At 41.2% G+C, this 20,227-nt stretch overlaps 1 protein-coding gene across 5 annotated transcripts in view; it reads left to right on the forward strand.

Moving 5' to 3' along the window:
* The window catches only part of Nbas (NBAS subunit of NRZ tethering complex), a 386,817-nt gene that overhangs the window by 200,352 nt on the left and 166,238 nt on the right, over window positions 1-20,227 (forward strand). For all 5 annotated transcript variants that reach the window (XR_004114347.1, XM_031356464.1, XM_031356465.1 and 2 more), the window contains exons 42-44: window positions 1,081-1,191; window positions 9,610-9,860; window positions 11,026-11,360. Coding sequence is in view for 4 of the 5 variants with exons in the window: in XM_031356464.1 (XP_031212324.1) it covers window positions 1,081-1,191; window positions 9,610-9,860; window positions 11,026-11,360 (697 nt within the window). In the remaining variant the exon portion in view is untranslated. The remainder of the gene's footprint in view (window positions 1-1,080; window positions 1,192-9,609; window positions 9,861-11,025; window positions 11,361-20,227) is intronic.

The raw sequence follows: 20,227 nt of genomic DNA on the forward strand, positions 1-20,227 counted from the left end.
GGCTAAAGAAACACATACATGCTGTGGCTCATTTAGCTAGAGATTTAGCTGGCCATCCTCACAGTAGCCAGTTTCATTGCTGCTGCTGTGGTTGCACCAAGACCCTTCTAGCTAAGGGTAGTTCCACTTCCTACTTCTCTGCCTTTGGAAAGAAAGTAGGATTCCTGTAGTAACCTCAATGTTACTTCTCTGAACTATTTTCATGGTATTGTTTGTGAACCCTGCCTCCCTACACATACCCCAGGATGTGATTTCCTGTCTTAAACCTCCCTCCAGATCTTTGTTGGCCACCAAGAAAGTTACAGGCCTTGAGGACCGTGCACTTTTCCTGAGTATGATCTGCTTGCTCCATTTATCAGAAGCCTGTCAGACTGGCTTGCTGACATTTGTTCTTAGTTAATGTTCATTTGTTCTTCGTCCATCAGTTCAAATTGATTATTCTTAATCCCAATTCTTATAATATTTTGGAATTTAAAAAAAGCCCTACCCCTGCTGTATTTAATTACTATTTTATGTCTCATTTCCTATTAGGCTGTGTGCTCCAGAAACATCTTTCTTACTTTTATGACTGAAATAACACAATACCTGATAATTCAGAAAACAATTTTTTTATGGCTTACTTCCATGCTTTTCAAATATCACCTGGGGGCTATAGAATCTAAATCAGAATTCTTACTATTTTCTTTCTTCAGCATTATTGCTACTTGACTATGTAATTCTCTCTTGGTGAAGGCCAGCCTATGCTTTATAGGATATTCAATATTATACCTGGCTATTGACCACAAATCCCACCCTATTCATGACAATTAGAATATTTCTTCAGTTGGTCAGGTGGCTCATAGGGTCAGAATTACCCTTGACAGGGAGCCTCTGGCCGACAAGTCCCTGTAAGCTGCCTTGCAGCACTGTGAATGAACGGGAGCCGGGCAGTCCTTCCAGTGTCTTTTCAAGAGCCGACCTAGGGAGGACTGTGCTGCCGTCCCTGACATAGCTCTGTGTCTGAAAGAGAATTTCCTTTGCTGATTCGGGTCATTTGTTTCATTTCTTTCCTTTCTCTGTGCTTGGTGAACCCTCCTGAAGAACCCTTGAGGAAAATGTCTACAGTATCGCTCTTTCCCTGGCACAGCGGTACAGCATCTCACAGTGGGAAGTCTTCATGACCCATTTGGAGTTCCTCTTCAGTGATAGTGGGTAAGTACAGTTGACATGCATATGATGTCCATGCCTGACTCTTTAGGCTCTAGTTTAGAACAGTCTTTCTGCCCCCCGCCCCAGTCCCCCCAGACGGGGTTTCTCTGTGTAGCCCTGGCTATCCTGGAACTTACTCTGTAGACCAGGCTGGCCTGGAACTCAGAAATCCGCCTGCCTCTGCCACCCAAGTGCTGGGATTAACGGCGTGTGCCACCACCACCCGGCTTAGAACAGTCTGAAAGCCATGCAACGCCAGTGTTCCTCTTAGCTGTAGCCCAGGCTGTCTTGGCACAGGCTTTCCTTTTCCAATAGCTCATCAGTTTTATTTTCCTTCTGAGCTCTGAGTTAGACACTTTACAATGCATTCATATATTTATTGAGAAGCTGTTGGCAGTGATGTTTTAGTAGTGGAGAATATGGGTGGATATCCTGGTACCTTGGAGCTTAGAGTCTGCAGTTGGCATTAGATGACAATTGAATAATGGCTTAGGGTAGTATGAAAATAAAGCTTTTATGCTGTATGTAAGAAAGCCCAGTAAGGAAGGTAGAATGGTTAGCGAAGGCTTTCCCAACACCCTTTGAGCTGTGCTGTGCTTTGAGGGTGGTTTGAGTAGCTCCCAAGTGTTTACTTATTAAGGTTTAATCCCACTGGAAGACAATAAAGGGTAATAGTGTAACCCTGCTATAGTGTTTAGATCAGCACTGGGAGTCAATGGGACTGGATAAGGTAGTCAGAGTAGAGTTTTTCCATTTGGTTTGGAGGCTGTATTAGAAGAGACAAGACTGTAGACAGTACATCTTGCTTTTCCTTCACCCTGCAATAGTTGTAGACTTAGAGACTCAACCATGAAGAATGTCTTTAGCGTCTAGGTCTGTGATCTGAGTAAACTTTATATTATGATACCTTCTTCTCTGAGTATTTCAATAGGGCAATTCAATGTGGACTTTTACAAGCTGAGGTCTCAATATTAAGTTAGGTTTAACTGTACTGGAAAGGGAAGGGAGCCATTTTGTGGCAGATGCTTTAGCAAGCATAGAGGTCCTTTGACTAGGAGCATGATGAGTCTGAGGGCCTGGCAAAGAAGCAGTGTCAATGAGGCCAGAAGTGGGGATTGCATGTGGGTAAGAAGTAGGAACTAGACCATGCTGTGCTTATGATACGGCATCTTAAATCTTTATTAATTACTGAAATGTTAACATCTACATTTATCAAATTATACTGTGATGATGCTATCATAAATGATAAATGCTGTCCTAAATGCAGTGGTTTTTGGGCTCTAGAGAGTGCTGTTGGTAACTCCCTAAGAACCAGAGGCTAGTTTAGTTAAGCATTTGAGTGAAATAAAAGGTGGAAAAAAAAATGACCGGATTTTGGCTTTGGTAAGAACTCTTCGGTTAATGTGTGGCAGAGAGATAGCATGGAATCCAGCCCAGTAAGGAGCTGTTACAGGAATAGCATGGAAGACAGGTGACCCCAGCTTGGAGTAAACATTTGACAGTACAGAATATGGAAGAGTAAGTTTCAGAAATGCTTGAAAACAAAATAGCTTCTGTGTGTATTTAGCACACTGGTGAGTAAGGATGATGGAGACACAGCAGTAAGGGGAAGAGGATCTGTGGGCCCACCAGTTGCAGGGCAGCACCCCTGAGTGAATCAGGGGACTCTAAGAAGGTCTAGCAGGATGGAGAAGTGACTTGTAGCTGAAGAGGACAGGGTGAGGTGGCTGCCGGAGCTCGACACAAGCTGGAATTATCTGAAAGGAGGGAACTGCAACTCAGAAAAATGCCTCCATAGAATCTGGCTCTAGGGCATTTTCTTCATTAGTGATCAATGCTGGAAGACCCGCCCACTGTGGGTGGTGCTACCCTTGGGCTGGTGGTCCTGAGTTCTATAAGAAAGCAGGCTGAGCACACAAACCACAGGAGCAGGCCAGCAAGCAGCACCCCTCCATGGCCTCTGCATCAGCTCTGCCTCCATGTGCCAGCCCTGTTTGAGTTTCTGCCCTCAGTGTGTTTGATAATGAACTGTTATGTGGAACTGTGAGTGAAACAGCCCCTTTCCTCCCCAAGTTGCTTTCGGTCATAGTGTTTCATGGCAGCAATAGGGATGTTAACTAAGACAGACAGACAGTGAGGGTCTTTGTAGAGAATAAGTGTCTAGCAAAATGTACAAGAGAAGAGGAACGAGGCATGAAAACATGTTCTTGTCGTCAGGAAGCCATGTCTACAGTGTACCAAGAAGGGGAGGGAGAGCTGAGGGGTTAAATCTTGGTTAAGGGCCTAAAGGTCCTTATGACTGAGTGTGTTTAATTTTTCTTAACTATTGAAATGTTAACATCTTCATTTAAGCTTCATCAGACTGCTCCATGATGGTGTTGTTATGAATAGTAAATATTGTCCTGAATTCGCCAATTCTCAGGCACAGTAATATGTTCAAGTAAATATTTTCTGTGATTTGTCTGGTGTTTAAAAATATACCATAGCATTTTTGGTAAGTGTCTTCTATTTCATTGAATGATACATAAGGGATGTTGTCTGTGCAAACAGGATGAGTCTTTGGCCTCTGAATATATTACAAATTATCAGGCCATTGAGGAGCATGCAAGGCTGTTCCTGGTATATCATTATACCTGAGAGCAGTGTGATTATGCAGATGCATAGCAATTACAAAGCAGGAAATTGTTACCTCCTGGCATCGTTACTTGTGAGTGGTAAGGCACTTAATATTGATTTACCAAGTGCTGTTTGGGACTTTGTTTCTTGCTTAGAAGTCAGCACTTTGCCTGACTACTTAATCAAACACACTAACTGGTTATTAGAAATAAACCTTGTAAATACTGTCAAAGTTGCCCAACATTTTATTAGTAAAGCCAGTGCCATTGAGAAGTTGACCACTAGAATAACAGAAATGTTCTCTTCAGGGTATTTATTGTCTTAGTATTCCTTAAAATAGTATCCCTGGTCCACCCATGAAGTCCATTTCTTGTCCTTTTCCTTCCTCTGGATGATTTTGACCTGCAGCTCCATCTTGATAGACAGGTTCAAGTAGGGCAGCATTAGGCAGCAGGTGTCGTCCCTCAAGTCCAGGTAGCTGGACCAGTTCTGCGTGTAATGATATCTGTGTGTTCTTGAACTAGATGACCCTCTTTTCTGGAGCTTGTTCTTGACAACTATAAGCAAAGAGTTACAACATAAGTGATTAAGTGGTAAGAAGGAAACCTGCTCTGTATGGTACGCAACCACCCCCTAATGTGTGACACTTGCTTCTGTTGGCTGACCCTCTGAGCATCCACACTTCAGCCTCCTTCCTCCTTTCAGCTCTCTTCTTTCTTTCTTTTTCTTCTTCTTACTAGTTTTAAAGAAAACATTGATTTTGCTATTTTGCCTGTTACAAGTCCATAGACTCACACCCTTCCCCCTCTGCCAGTGGACTTTGCTTCTTTCAACCCCTTAGTTCTGCTGTGGTACGCCTACAACCTTCAGGGTTGTGAGACTTAGAGATGGAACTGTGAGGCCCAAGCGACCTGTTTACTATCGTGGCCGTTGCTATGTTTTTTTTCCTGGAAAATTATTCATGCAATTTTTAAATGCCATGAAATTAGAGATTTATACAGACTATCTGTTTTATAGACAGTGTTTTTAAAGTGCCTGTTACTGTTGGTTTTTACTCTACATTTACCAAATTCATCTCATGACCTCTGCAGTACATCTGACCAATTACTCTTCAAGTCAGTATGGTTATCAGTTATTGATGAGGGTAATGATGATAAAGTACATGATGCCTGTTTAATAGATAATGCCTGTTACTGTATCTGTGCTATGGTATTGCTGGCAATATTGTTAAAGATGCAAATAGTATGTAGTTGAATGAACCTGTCAAAATTGACCTTTCTCTATCAAAAACTTAAGAGACACGGTTGTCCTTGGGAAGGAGATAAAACTTGCACATGGGCTTCATGATTGACATTGTAGTTACATAATAAAATACCTTATGAATGAACCTACTGAGTATTATTGCTACAAAAAATAGACTCTCAAGATACTCACCATCAATTCTTTCACCAACTGTCTACTTAGATAATATAAAAAAATTAGTCAACTTAGCTGTGTCTTCCCTGAGGCACTCTTGTGGAAGATAACTTAGTTTTGACCCCCTTCCCAGATGTGGCTGTCATTCAGAGGATGTACGTGTCATTTTACAGTGGCCAGTGCAGAAGCCACTCATCCATTGGAGTCACTCACTGGGATTCATGACTCTTCATGCTTTGGAGATTAGTCTCTGTGGAAAATGCAGAGACACTGTGTCTCAACTGTGCCCAACACAATTCTCTGATGGACACATTAGTTTACTTCTGGAAGATTTTTCTTGAGACCAGCTCCTACCTCTTTCCAGTTAGACTAGTGGCTTCTTTCAGGAAACAGAAACAAGACCGTCTTCAGAGAGTAGTTGTCAGAGCCGAAGTGCTGCTGGGTTGCCTGTAAGTCATGTTCCTTTCCCTTTCTCCTCTGTGTGCTCCTGCTAGCCTCTCCAACAGCCTTCCTTGTCTCCACCATTCTCATTCTGCCCTCCTCTTCTCCTGTTTGTATCCTTCAGTCAGCTAATGGAATTGTGTTATCACTCAGGCTTAGACTGAATAGAGGAAAATGTATTTAGATAAATTGCTTTTCTTATACAAATAAAAGTGCCTTTAGTACATGCTGTTTTGAGTCATCTTCAGGTTATTGACAACTTGCAGGCATTATACACTGTAATCATAGGGTTAGTTATAATAATTTATTCCTTAAACATTAAGTACAACCAATGCCTTCCAATAGTTAGCCCTTGAAAGTTAAATAGGCAACACATGGAGTATGAGTTGCTTCACAGACACACCTCAGTCCAGGAAAGAAGCACTGAAACCATTTTCAAGGTAATTATTAGTTAGATGAGAAATGTCTACAAAGGCTTCATAGTATTTTTGCTGGCTTCCTTGAGTGAGATTCTTTAGAATTGTTTTCTAAGCAAAGATTTAATTTCTTGTTCCAAAGAGGATAAGTTTGTTTTCAATGAAAGCTATTAAAATAGGCTATTGATTACTGGCATCTTCGAAGATCTTAGCACATTGTAATTTACTGGAGAGTGGTGCTTGGGTCTTTATCGTGTGTCAGTAAAGGTATTTCAGGATCTGTCTTGACAAGATAATTAGCTGAAATTGTACATGAGAGAAACTGAATTGTCAGTCTAGAATTTGAGTGGGTGAAAAGTCATGTTGAGAAGGACTGGATCCAGAATGAAGTCAAACAGAAGCTAAGTAAACTGTTATGGAGCCAATGTCCATTCTGTGGATGGCTTTGCCCTGAGCACTGTTTATTGGAGTGTTAGGGGTGCGATGTAACAGGAGGACTCTTAGGATACTGCTGTGAGGAGGAACTGTTTAAGATGGACCACTGTTTGTGGGACAACTGTTGCTGTGGGTCCTGGTCTTCTTGACAGCACAGTTGCTCTGTGAGATAGCGAGCAGACACCGTCTGAGTCTAGACAAGTCATGGTAGCTGTTTCTCATCTACATCTTGATAATTGCCCAGCTCTAAGCCACTCAAATAGGAACCAACATTATGAGTACCAAGTTCTTCCTTCCTGTCCTCTGTAGTCCTCAGTGTGCACAGCTGTTAGTGCAGATCATCTGAGTGGGGTCACACTATTTACTGTTTTCTTCCTCACTGCATTGTTCTCAGACCTCACCCCCTTTTAAATTAATTAATTATTTTGTTTATTTACACAAAAATTTGCCTCTATCTGGTCCTCCTTGCAGAGTTGTTTCTCCTATCTCCCCCTTACCTTTGCCTCTAAGAGGGTGCTCCCATCAGATGTCCCCCTGACCCTGGGAGCTCTACGGGGTCTAGGTGAGTTGACATTGTTGGTCTTCCTATGGGGTTGCCATCCCCGTCAACTCACTGAAAGAGCTTCAGTCCTTCCCCTAACTCTTCCATTTGGGTCCCCAAACTCAGTGCAATGGTTGGCTGTAAGTGTCAACATCTGTCTTAGTCAGCCACTGGTAAAGCCTCTAATAAGCCGTGCTAGGCTCCAGTCTGTAAGCGTATCATATAGCATCAGCAATAGTGTTAGCGACTGGTGCCTGCACATGGGATGGATCCCAAGCTGGACCATTTTGTAGTTGGCCATTCCTTCAGTCTCTGCTCAATTTTTGTTACTGTATTTCTTTTAGACAGGAGCAATTTTGGGTAGAAAGTTTTCTAGATGGATTTGTGTCCTCATCCCTCCACTGATGGTCCTTCCTGGCTATAGTAGGTGATCTCTTCAGGTTCCATATCCCCACATTCTGGGCATTTTGGCTAAGGTCACCTGCACTGAGTCCTGGGAGCCTCTCTCATGGCAGGTCTCTCAGACTTCCCAGAGGTCCCACCCACCTCCGACCCCCACCAGCTACACATTTCCATTTATTCTCTTGGCTCTCTGGGCCTCTCTCCTGTCTCTCCCCATACCTGATTTCCCTTCCCCCACCTCTAATTTCCTTCCCTCTCTCCCCTCTCCCACCCAGGTTCCTGCCTTCCTTTCTGTCACATGACTATTTTGCTCCCCCTTCTAAGTGGGACTGAAGCATCCTCATTTGGGCCTTCCTTCTTGTTTAACTTCTTTGGATATGTATGTCATGGGTATTCTGTACTTTATGGCTAAAATCTACTTGTCAGTGAGTACAGACCATGCATGTCCTTTTGGGTCTGGTTACTTCTCTCAAGATGATATTTTCTAGTTCCACCAATTTGCCTGAAAAATTCATGATGTCCTTTTTTAAAAAAAATACTTGAATAGTATTCTATTGTGTAAATGAACCACATTTTCTGAATCCATTTTTCAGTTGAGAGATATCTGGGTTGCTTCCAGTTTCTGCCTAGTACTAATAAGGCTCCTGTGAACATAGCAAAGCACCTGTCCTTTTGGTATGGTGGAGCATCTTTTGGGTATATGCCCAGGAGCAATATAGCTAGGCCTTCAGGTATAACTATTTCTAGCTTTCTGAGAAACTGCCAGATTGATTTCCAGAGTAGTCGTACCAGCTTGCAATTCTATCAGCAATGGAGGAGTGTTCCTCTTTCTCCACATCCTCTCTAGCATGTGCTGTCACCTGAGTTTTTGATCTTAGCCATTCTGACTGGTGGAAGGTGGGATCTGACTCACTTTTTACCTTATGAAGAAACATGAGAAGTTTTCTTTCACTTTCCTACATGACTATTCAGTTTCCCCGAAGTATTTTTGGGAGTTCTAGAAACAGCATTTCTGTTGGTATAGTGGGCTGCCTAAAGGACCTCACCATTGCAGAATGGTGTCTCGCCCTGTTTATGTCCCTGGGATTCTACAAGACCTGAGGCTTCTGTGTAGGGAAAAACAAAAGATCAAATAATGCTGTCTTCTCTCTCCAGATAAATAAAATTCAGAGAAGCTGATCAGGAAGATAAAATACCATGAACTTTTTTTTCTTAGCATATTAGCCTTAAATAATTCCCTTTAGAGTTTATATTAGAATTTGAGTTAGTATGAAAGGATACTTAAATTTTTAGTATGAAATTAAATATTAGGATGTATCTTTTATTCAATAAGCAGTCCTATAGATAGTATTGAAAACATGATTATTTCCTTCCTGTATTAATCCTACTTGAATCTGGTATAAACTTGATGTTTACTGAATATGAATTCAACACTCTTAGATATAAGATATGCCTAGATGGTGGTGTTTTATTCTTCCCCTTCAGTTTCTTTCTTTCTTTTAAATTTGCACTTTAATTTACTTGTGTATTGTATGTGTGTTCCTACACGTGTGTGGAGATCACAAATGATTTAGAATAAACTCCTGATGTTTTATGGCCTCACTGTCAAGAGATGGTGGTTCTGGAACTACAGGAATGCCTTTCGTGGGCCTACTGTGGTTCTTCCTCTGGTGATGTGTGACAGCCACATAGTAGGAGAGCATCCTGCTTCTTGTTTGTTTTTCTGTATATGCACTGCTTAAGTCTTGTGGCTACTTAGAAAAGACTCATTAGAAGTGTCCTCTCTGGGCCAGCAAGATAGCTCAGTGGGAACAAGCACTCTTCACAACCCTGAAGGCCTGAATTGTATCCCAGGACGCATGCTGAAGGAAAGAACTAACTCCCCAAAACTGTCCCCTGACCCCCACCTGCTCATGGTGTCATGCTTATTATGTGGGACCCTCCACATCGCTTGCGCATGCGTGTGCATGTGTGTACACACACACAGACAGACACAGACACACAGACAGACACAGACAGACACAGACACACACAGACACACACAGACACACACAGACACATATAATAATAAATAAGCTTTTCTGCCAGGTCTTAAAGATAATGCTTATTTAAAGAACAATATTGTAACATAGACTGTTTGATTTTTGATTTCAGTTTGCCCACAGGAGAAATTGAAAAGCGAGCCCAAGCCCTTCATCTCTTTGACACTCTGAAGACAGACCCTGAGTCCTTTCATAAACACATGGTCAAGTATATCTACCCCACCATCGAGGGTCTTGACCATGAAAGGCTGCTGTATTATTTCACTCTCCTGGAAAGCTGTGGCTGTGCCGACTTTGAAACAACTGCTATTAAACCAGAAATCCACATCCGCCTGCTGAAGAAATTTAAAGTCGTTGCATCAGGTAGGGCGCCATGTTCTTGCTGGCCTACCTTTCTTCCAAATGAAATCCCGGGACTAATTTTCTACATACAGCTAGCTGTGCTCATATATTGTCATTGACTTATTAAGACCACAGATTTCTGAAGGTGATTGACTTTAGTTAGTATTTCCCAGCTTCTTTACTTGTAGTGGGAGAATTCAGCATTAGGAAATAACAGAAATCTTCTGAATTTCCCCTTTGACTTCAGGTAGATCTGCTGCAGAAAGCCCTCTTTTGTCATCTTCTGTATTTAACAATGTGATATGATTGGGCTGCTTTTCTTAGGTGGTTTGGCAAACTTTACCTTCAGTAGAAGCATTTATTTAAAATACTTATGGGGCTTGTGGGGCTGGAGGGTCAGCTCAGCAGTTAAGAGCACTTGCTGCTCTTGCTGAGGTCCTAGGTTGGTTCCCAGCATCCTAATATGGCAGCTCACAATTCCCTAGAACGCTATTTCCAGGAGATCTGACACCCACTCCTGACTTCCTACATGGGAAGTGCACAGACACAGATGCAGGCACTCACACGTACACATAAAATAAATAAAATCTTAAATATACACTTTGTACTTATGATATATAATATTCATGGGAAATGTAAAAGACCCTTTACATCTTGATGATTTTTTTAGAATGTTTAAAAGTGGTATTCTTGTGTTATACTAGGAGATTAAATATGTTAATAATCCTTAAGTCTCTTTGTGGTGCCTCAGACTTTATGTGGCACTTTGGTCTATGGTCATCTTTTTATGGCAACTGTAAGAGTGCCCTAAAGGTCATAAGATGTTCTGATAGCTGCCTGCAATACCTGTGACAAGTGAGCAGTTTGGCGACTTTACTGATATAAGACAGTGTACGTGCAGCAGGGCATGAGCTGCAGAGGCAGGAAGGAAGACAGTGACTTGGGAGGGTGTGGAGAAGGACACTGGGAGTCCTTCGTGAGTTGAATGATGTGGGATTGCACAGCTTGGGTCCTGCCTGGGGCTAGACCTCAGTTTCTGGTCTTCTCATGAAAACCTAAAGCCTAAAGGTCGGTGTAAATTGCTGTCTTTTCCTCTAGCCACTCACCAGGCTTGTGTAGATTTGAGGTTCCTGTGTGTGTTCCCATTACAGTCAGTCACTTTCTTCCTTTCTTTCCCTCCCAATAGGTCTCAATTATAAGAAGCTGACTGATAAAAGCGAGGATGTGTTGGAAGCCCTGGAGCCTGTGCTCACGAGTCAGAATATCTTATCTATCTCCAAACTTGCTCCCAGAATCCCTGAGAAGGATGGGCAGATGCTTTCACCCAGCTCTCTGTACACTGTCTGGTTGCAGAAATTGTTCTGGACTGGAGATCCCTACCTCATCAAGCAGGCTCCAGAGTCTTCTGCAGAGTGGCTTCATGCCTACGATGTCTGCCTGAAGTACTTCGATCGACTCTGTCCGGATGACCTCATTACTGTTATGGATGCAATCACATTTTCTCCAAAAGCTGTGTCCAAGGTAACTAAAGAAGTCGTTCAAGTTAGATGAGAGTACTTTGAAAAGAAAAAAAAAAAAAGGAAATTGTGCTGGCATTCCAAAGATTTGTTTTTATTTTCTTTCTTAAATTAGAAAACAGTTCCCAGTTTTTCTAAAATGTCAGGCCTTCATGAGAAGACTTGGCTTGCTTTCTTGCGGCGCTTAAATTGAGAAATCACTTTCTCCTGTTAGATATAAAGAAATAATAAAAACCAGAGATACCCAGTCTCTGGTTTTTATATGTATATTTTAACCTGTTATAGTTCTCATTGGTATGCCTTAGCAAATGCATCATCATTTATTTTAAATTGTGTAAAGTAAGGGAGACCGTTGTCCATCCTTATTATAATTTTACTAAGAACCCAGTCTGACACCTTCCCCAACTCTGGTTGAGCCCTTAGGATTATTTACATGAATGTGACACAGAGTGGAACATGGCAGTAGGATATCTCTGGGATTGCATGCTGTAGTTCTCAGTGATCTGTGTTTAGATCTGAGCCCTCTGACCTCATTCTAAGACCTGCTCTCCACACCTCATCAATAGGCACCTGAAGTCAAAGTATGTCCACTCTCCTTTTTGCCCCCCGGCCCAGATAATCCTGCTAGGCAAGTGTATGGTTGTATGTTCGCTGCTTGGGCCCAGCGCATTGTGTCTCTTAGAGTAGCTCTCAGCCTCTGCCTTTGCAATTACTGTTTTCCCCCTGTCTGCCACAGCTGCTGCTGCTTTATTCCTCCAAGACAGCAAGTGTATGCAGTACCTTACCCCAAATCATTTGTTATAATTATTATGCTGCCATTACAGGGTACTTGCAAAGTTTTGCAAAACATTCATTTGGAGTTTAGCACAGGTAGATTCTGGATTTTAGTCACTCACTAGACACTAAGTTGTGGGTAACCAAGAACCTTTTCATTTTTGGTTAATATAATCCCACTAACTTGAGTGATAACTTGATTTTTAAGTTTACACCCACTGTCTTAAAATGAATATAATCACTGTTTTAAGGAAGGAAATAAAGATAATTTTAAAGAAGGCTAGGAAGATGTTTTTAAGAACAGCCTACAGTTGGGCTCATAAGACTCTGGCATGTCACTTTTCAGCTGTGAGAATCCATTAGACATTGCCTCTTCTAGAGGAGACTAAGGATAGAGAATCTTTGAATAATAAAGACATTATTGTTACTAGAGGCAAAGTAGAAGAGGTAATGAGGAGCCACAGTTTTAGCTGAAGGAAGCCACATGTGTCCTTTCCTGGCCATCATACTTTTATTACCTGTAGTAATTCACAGGGACACATTAGTGGACCCAGTCCAAACATCAAGGAGAGCAGCCCTAAGCAGCCTGTGATGGGTCATGGCCACAGCAAGGCTGCGTTCAAATGAGGTAGGTGACGAATGTGTAATATAGGAAGGGACCAATCCACCCAGGAGTATAATGTTAAAAAAAAAAAAAATAGACTCATGAGTTGGAACTGAGAACTACTGAAGGAGTAGGCAAAGACTATGCAAGTAGAGAGAAGGACCCCTTTTCAATGCAGTGCACTCAAGCTGCAGGCTGTTTTGAATATCTGTGTATGCACTGTGGTGCGTTCTAAGTGGGAGCATGCTTGTGGAGGTCGGACCAGGCAGGCAGTGCTGGACCTTCAGCTGTGCTCTGTTCATGTGGAAACTTGAGCTGCATCTATACCTCACTTGGAGTTTTAGCTTCTGTGGTATCTTAAGCTTCAGGACTTTAAATTATACCGTATGCTCAAAATCTAAACCAATCTTAGTCCTAAGCCTTCAAGACATCTGTGAACCATTTGAAAGGTGTGTGTGTGTGTGTGTGTGTGTGTGTGTGCATGCGTGTATGCGCGTGCATGCATGTGTGTGTATGTGTGTGCGCGCACGTGCGTGCGCGCGCGTGTGTGGTTTTATGACTCAGTGAAGATTCAGTCAGTTACTGGGTTGCTCCTTTAGCTCAGGTGGTGTAGATCAGGCACAGCATTTCTTTTTCATATAACGTTCTCAAGAGTGAGTTTTCTAGTGTACCAGGAGAATTGTAAAAGTAAAATAATTACCTTTAAAACTCTGTTGTAAAACTTTAAATTGTTCCTCCATTTTAATGTTTAGCTTTTTACTTCCTGGTTAGATTAAAGCAGAAATGTATTACATTTAGATAAAAATGCATATTTGAAACCATTCAGTAGTGAGAGAGAGGGGAGGGGATAAGTTATGAGACATAAGCCCCACATGTTAGAGGACACATTTGGAAGTGGGAATACAACTGGATTTGTTCAAATTTTCAAAACACCAGATGTTCCCACAGCTTGTACATGGTGCTGAAAATGTAAAGTGAGTATGTGTTATTCATACACAGTGTGCAGTTTTCAGGAGTATGCCCACATTTAATTCAGAACCAAATTTTTAGAATGAATGTGTAAGCGTTTTCTAGTGTGCCTAGCAAAACAGTCAGCAATTGTTCAGATGCTGAAATTCAGACAGGAATTTCCTAAAGTCTGCATCATGTGCTGAATCCACAGTGAACGTGGCAGAGACAGTTTTGTGTACTTGTACTGACAGTTGTTTAATTAACGTTTACATTAGCAGCATTCTTAGACATTCTGGGGAAAATGTTCACCAAATAGCATTGTCATATTGAATGGCTGATCTTTGCTGACATTAGGGTGATGGCTATGCTGAAGGGGAACAGGATAGAAATGTGTATCTGCTGCATTGCTGAGGTGGCTAGAGTGGTTCCTACCCTGTTCATTTTATCAATTAAAAAGAGAGCAAGTGAGGTTGGGTAGCACTGTTCCTGGGGAAACGTAAGCAAACTCACCCCAGATAGAAAACCAAGCCATCAGCAGCAATTAAGGTTATCTCAAAAGCCTAATTTGTAATCCAATGAGTTTATTAGGGTTCCTTCTAGAACTGTAGGTGAGTGGGCAGTTAAAAGAGTTGGGGCCAAGGGTCATTTACAGTACTGTGAGTGAGAGTCACTTACAAGAGCAGGGATGACTCAGAATATCAACATGAACCCCCCAGCCGGGGCCACAGATGCCCACCCTCTTCATGGTGGAGCTTAGTGTCTAAGACCAGGCAGACTGTTGAGGGCCATTCCAGGCAGCTATGTCTCCTCAGCTTCTGCATTTAGACTGATGTTCTGACCAAAGTACATAAAGAAAAGACAGTCTCACACAGATGGGAAGGAGGGAAGAGGATGTTGCTGTAGCCACTCCTTTGGAAAATATTTTGATACTACATTTAGGCATGAAATGTTCTAAATATTAGCTCCAGTGAAGACACTAAAAAACATTTAATTGCATTAGGCATTTAGAAATATTGGTACACTGGATATATAGATCATGCAAATGTTGAGATATTGCATTGTTTAATGTCATAAAGTTACATGTACTGGTATGAGTGCCAGTCTTTCATTAAAGAAATTTTGATATTTTGTTTCCCAGATGCTGCCAGGCTAAGAGTTGTAGCAGCAGGTTTCCTTTAAAAAAAATTAAACTTTATCATTGAAAACAAATATTATGTACATTTTTGTTGAAGTTGCACACTTTTTCAGTTTAAAGAAAATATCGACCAGATGCTCGGGTCTGAATAGATCTGTAGTTTGTCAGTTGCTCTTTCAAACAAGAGTTTTAGCAAGAAAGCTCAGGTGCTCTCTGCTCACAGTTCACATGATTGCACATACTCACTGTCCTGATCACACTGTGCATGCAGCGAAGTGTACATAGCCCACTTCTTCACACGGGATATTGACATGCACACAGTGTTTGTCATTGAACAAAATTGTTTCCATTCTGACATCTAGAACATTCTTACATGGAATGTCAGAGTAAATGTAGGACTTTTGGTGTAGTTCACTTTTTGTTAAGTCCTGTCCTCACAGCTTCACCCATGATTGCATTTCCATTCAGAGTACAAATGTCAACTCCTTGGAAATGAGTAAACAATACCTTTTTGTCATTATAAAAATGATATTTATTTTTAAAGCTCTGTGAAATAATTTTAGGATTCCTTAGTGTTTACAAACCACGCTATGAAGTAATCTTGGGTCTCCTGGTAGTTTATGGACATTACTAAAAGTCATCATCTTTAACAGGTATAACTGTCACAGTTTTGTTTTGATGTTTATATGAAACAGAGTTTCAAGTTTCTAAGGTTAGGTTACTGTCTTTATGCAAGTATTTAGTCACATGTATTTATATGCACCACATAAGAGCAGAGCATAAATGCATGAAAATACTTTAGTTAGAAATTGAGCATTGTTATTGGTAAAACTGGAGAGGAGAATGTGGCTTACTTCTCACATCCACCCTCCTTATCCTGAGTGAGAGCTTCACCAAACCCTGCTGGACACACAGGCTGGCTTGCCAATCACTCATGCTGGTGTGAGGGCCTACCTCCTTCCTATTCTCAGACGCCAGAGAGTCAAGTCCTAGTTAGGGCCTTAAAATAGATCTACCATGTGACACATGAGAAGTTTCAAGTGCAACAAGAATAAAGATATTATCATCCCAACAGGGGAACTGTGTAAGATATTAATGGGAGTTTGCATTCACTTTTTAACTAAGTTTGTAAAGATATGGTCTGTGCCTACACTATAAGTCCATTCAGACAAGTTACTTTCAAATGGCCAGTAACCAACTGGTCGTGTTAGAAGCATGGTAGACATGTTCTGAAAACTAAGTGTGGCCCTGGACCATACACAACTGCTAACGAAAGGCACAATTAATGGTAGAATAGTTTCTCGCAACAGCCAGGTAATCCCGTAGCAGAAAGGCAGGACTATGTATACACATCTGTATCTTCCCCCTTGTCACGTACAGGTTTTCACTACTCTCCTGAGAAGCAGGACAGGAAAGACTTAAGCAGCAGCTACTTTCTTTGGACCCATAAGGGAAAGTTCCTTCTTTATGGGCCAAAGAAGAAACTGAAGAAAGAGGAAGCTGCTTTCTAGAGACATATCCAGAGGAATGTCATGCTGACACTACATGAGACTACAGAGGTCATCTGTCCTGTGTGATACATTACTAGTGGCTGCCATTGACAGCCCACTTACTGTGTATCAGGTACACTATCTCCAGTAAACGACACAAGAGTCTTTTAATGCGAGTGTTATGATCTCTATTGAGAAGTCAGCTCAAGCTCAGAGGTTAGGGAATTTCTTCAAGATCAGAAGAAAATTGGTAGCTTAGAGGTCCAGTTCTTGCCTTTTTATCTCCTCAGCTGTTAGTTGTCTTCAGTGGATGGTCAGCATTTCCTGTAGATGAGCCTACAGGTTAGAGGCAATGTATTCATTCATTGGATGTGTCATTACTCACTTTATGTGGAGTTCACATTTACCTGTAGAGTCTGTTTTTTCTTTTTTTAAAAGATTTTTTTATTTTATGTATATGAGTACACACTGTAGCTGTTCAGATAGTTGTAAGCCTTCATCTGGTTGTTGGGAATTGACTTTTAAGACCTCTACTTGCTCTAGTGGCCAACCCTACTCGCTCTAATCAGCCCTGCTCATTCTAGGCAACCCCACTAACTCAGTCCCTGACTGCTCTGGCCCAAAGATTTATTTATTATTATAAATCAGTACATTGTAGCTGTCTTCAGATGCACCAGAGAGGGCATCAGATCTCATTATGGGTGGTTGTGGGCCACCATGTGGTTGCTGGGATTTGAACTCAGGACCTTTGGAAGAGCAGTCAGTGCTCTTACCCACTGAACCATCTCACCAGCCTCGAGTTTGTTTTTTCTATGTCATAGAAATACTGCCTCCACCTCCTCACTGTGGGAGGTCTCTACTGAAATAGAAAAATCATCCCCAGGAGTCCCTGTATTCATTTCTTTATTTTTCAGACAATCAGCATCATGTGTGTCCTTATTGTAATTACTTTGATTGTATTTTTTTGTTCCCCTAAAGAAGTATTTATTAGGTCAAATCCATACAGGTCTGCTGTAAGGCTGGAGTTTCACTGGGCTAAAATCAAGAAGGAAGCAAATGACCTTGATTTCTGGGAGCCCTGGGGAATCCATCTTTGCCTCTACTATTGTCTGATGGCTTGTCTTATTCCTGCCTCAGAGTCCCTCTTTTCCATCTTCAGAGATAGGAAATACTGTCCCTCTGGCCCTTCTGCTACATATCTTCTTTCTATTCAAAGCCAAGAGAGGTTCTCTTTTGAAACCTCAAGTGCTTACACACACTCGGGATGGTCTCCTTCTCTGGACCTACGCAGTTCCAAGCCTTGTCTCCAATGATCAAGAATAGAGACATTTTGGGGAACCATAATTATCCTTTCCCATATCTCTATATGAAATAAGGTTTTTATAAAATTTATAGGTCCAATAAAGCCTTGTACAAGTATTAAAGTTGAGATCAAAATTGTAAAACTCTTAATTGTGCAGTTGAAATGCGCTTTCATATCTAATACAACCCTTGCGTTCTTAGCAAATAAACTACAGTTTGAGGTTCCTTTATTTTCAAGGCAGATAAGCTAGAATAATAGACATTACGTTGAAGTCTTCTGATATTCATAATTTTTAGGATAGAAACACAGTTGCCTTAAAGCCAGTAGGTTCTGAAGCTGGCATTAGTACTAGAACATTGTGGCTATCACCTTAACTATTATCCCTGATCCCAAATATGGAACATGGTAGAGTCTTTTGTGAGTCTTTAAAGAAGGTCCTTTGCCTATTGATCTCTGGTTTTGGTGGATTCCCTGACTTCTGAATGAAAGTTTTATTCCAGGTACTTTCGGGAAATTTGGTTGGAGGGCCTCTGCATTGCCATTTTTCCTGATAGTGAGCAAGTGATCCTTGTCTTCCTTGCCTTGCAGTAGTACATGACTTATTGAGTCCTCTGCGTACATCAGGAGCAAATAAAGTATGTTTAAGTAGAATGCTACTTCTGGTTTCTATCAGATAAAAAAAGAGAAAGATCTTGATTAAACGCCTCCTATATTACAGGTAGGTATTTGTTGATTGTGCTTCCCCAAACTGACAATTTTAGAATTTTTAAGTATGCTGGCTCTACAGATCTAATCTGGCCTCTATCTGGTTTCTGTATTATAGTCATAAGCATTATTTTTCCATTCTTATTGACTGTTTATGCTTTTGTGGAACAAATTCTCTAATTCAAGGTGAAATTTTAGTTCAATAAGCATATTGTGTCTGGACAGAAACACAGCCACCAGCTTAGGAGATACACATAGGAAAACAAATCTAAACAGGAATTACTGTACAAGGCAACTGAGTATTCTCCGATATGCAAGGTCTGATATTAGACAAGAGAACTAACTTTGTGTACACCTTGTGTGTGGGTGCACACATCTCTGTGTGTCTTGTGCGCATACATTTTGTGTGTGTGTGTATTGCTATGGTGCATGTGCACAGATCAGAATGCAACTTGGTTGTTCTTGGATGGCTCTTTCTCCATTCTCTGGGTTCCCAGATCAAATGTAGAAATCAGACTTGGTGGCAAGTCCCCTCATTCACTTAGCTATCTTTCTGGTCCAGAATTAAAGCTTAATTAGATGCAGACAGTCCCAAGGAAGAAGACATACTTGCTAAGACCCTTTAGCATGAGATACCCTCCTAGGAAATTTTCATGTGGTATTCCCTACACTTTAGAAATTGATTTTTTTTTCTGGCTTACACTGTTTTCATTTTGCTGAAAGTAAAATCATCATCATTATTATAACCTGTAGGTTCCTGGAGTGGTCGGACTGCTTTTCCATTTGTCTTAGTCTTTCCTTTTTTCAAGTATGCATTATTGCTCAATTTGTTCATTTATTGAACAGATTATTTAGCAATACTGTGTGTTAAATCCCAGGCTTTGTGGGTGGTAGTCAAGGTTCTGAGACCTCTTAGCTCTATTCCTAATTCCCAACAGTGGGTTGTTGAGTGGGACCTTCTAAGACGACTCTCTGCTCATTGTTTACTAGAAATCAAGCCACTGTATAATTCCTACTTCTAGAGAGTGAGTTGGACTTGCTGATGCTCTTCAAACAGAGTGGAAGTGACAGGGTTGGGGGAGCTTTTGTAAGGTCAGCCTGCACACAGACTGGGCAGCTTCCTCATGTTGCTGCCATATTTGAACAGCTTGGAGAAGAGACCCATGAGTAGTGAGCAGGGATGCCAGCAACCATGTGAGTAAGGGTGTGGTCAGGTTTCTTCTCTGTACCACTCCAGTAGGCAGCTGAGTTAATTTGAGATATTTCCAGATTTGTGACTCATAGAAACTCTCATGTAATATGGATTTTAAGCTTCAAAATTTGGATAATTTGTTATGTACTGAAAAATTATATCCACTATATATCAGGGATCAGTCTCAATGCTTGATATATATTACTGTACAGAATAGACATCTTTAGAATTAGGAAGTGTACTCTAGAGGATATGGAAACTAACCTAAAAACTGTAAATGTTTATGTTCAGACATATGAAATCATAATGGGTACAGGCAAAGACTAACCTTGGGAGAGATTCCCAAGTGCAAGGCAGCAAGACTGCTGTCAAGTAAGAAGTCCAGAGAAGACTTCGCTGTGATGGGACCATTTAAGCAAAGACTTCAGTGAAGGAAGAATGCAGGGGGGTATTTATTGAACACATGCTGGGGTTGTTTGAGGAAAAAGAGGCCAGTGTATTGATGTGGGATAAGAGAAGAGTGATGGGATGTGAGGTGAGGTCAAAGAAGGATGAGATGGAACCAGCTTGAATAGAAGCTAGAATGAATGAGAAAATATTGGAGCATTGATTCAAGCTGATGTTTTAACAGAACTTCTTGGCCTCTATGTGGGAGATTTATAGCAGATAAGAACAAAAGCAACTAAACCACTTAGGAGGCAATTTCAGTTGTCTAAT

The sequence above is a fragment of the Mastomys coucha genome, unplaced genomic scaffold, assembly GCF_008632895.1.
Source record: "Mastomys coucha isolate ucsf_1 unplaced genomic scaffold, UCSF_Mcou_1 pScaffold6, whole genome shotgun sequence".
Classification (NCBI taxonomy): domain Eukaryota; kingdom Metazoa; phylum Chordata; class Mammalia; order Rodentia; family Muridae; genus Mastomys; species Mastomys coucha.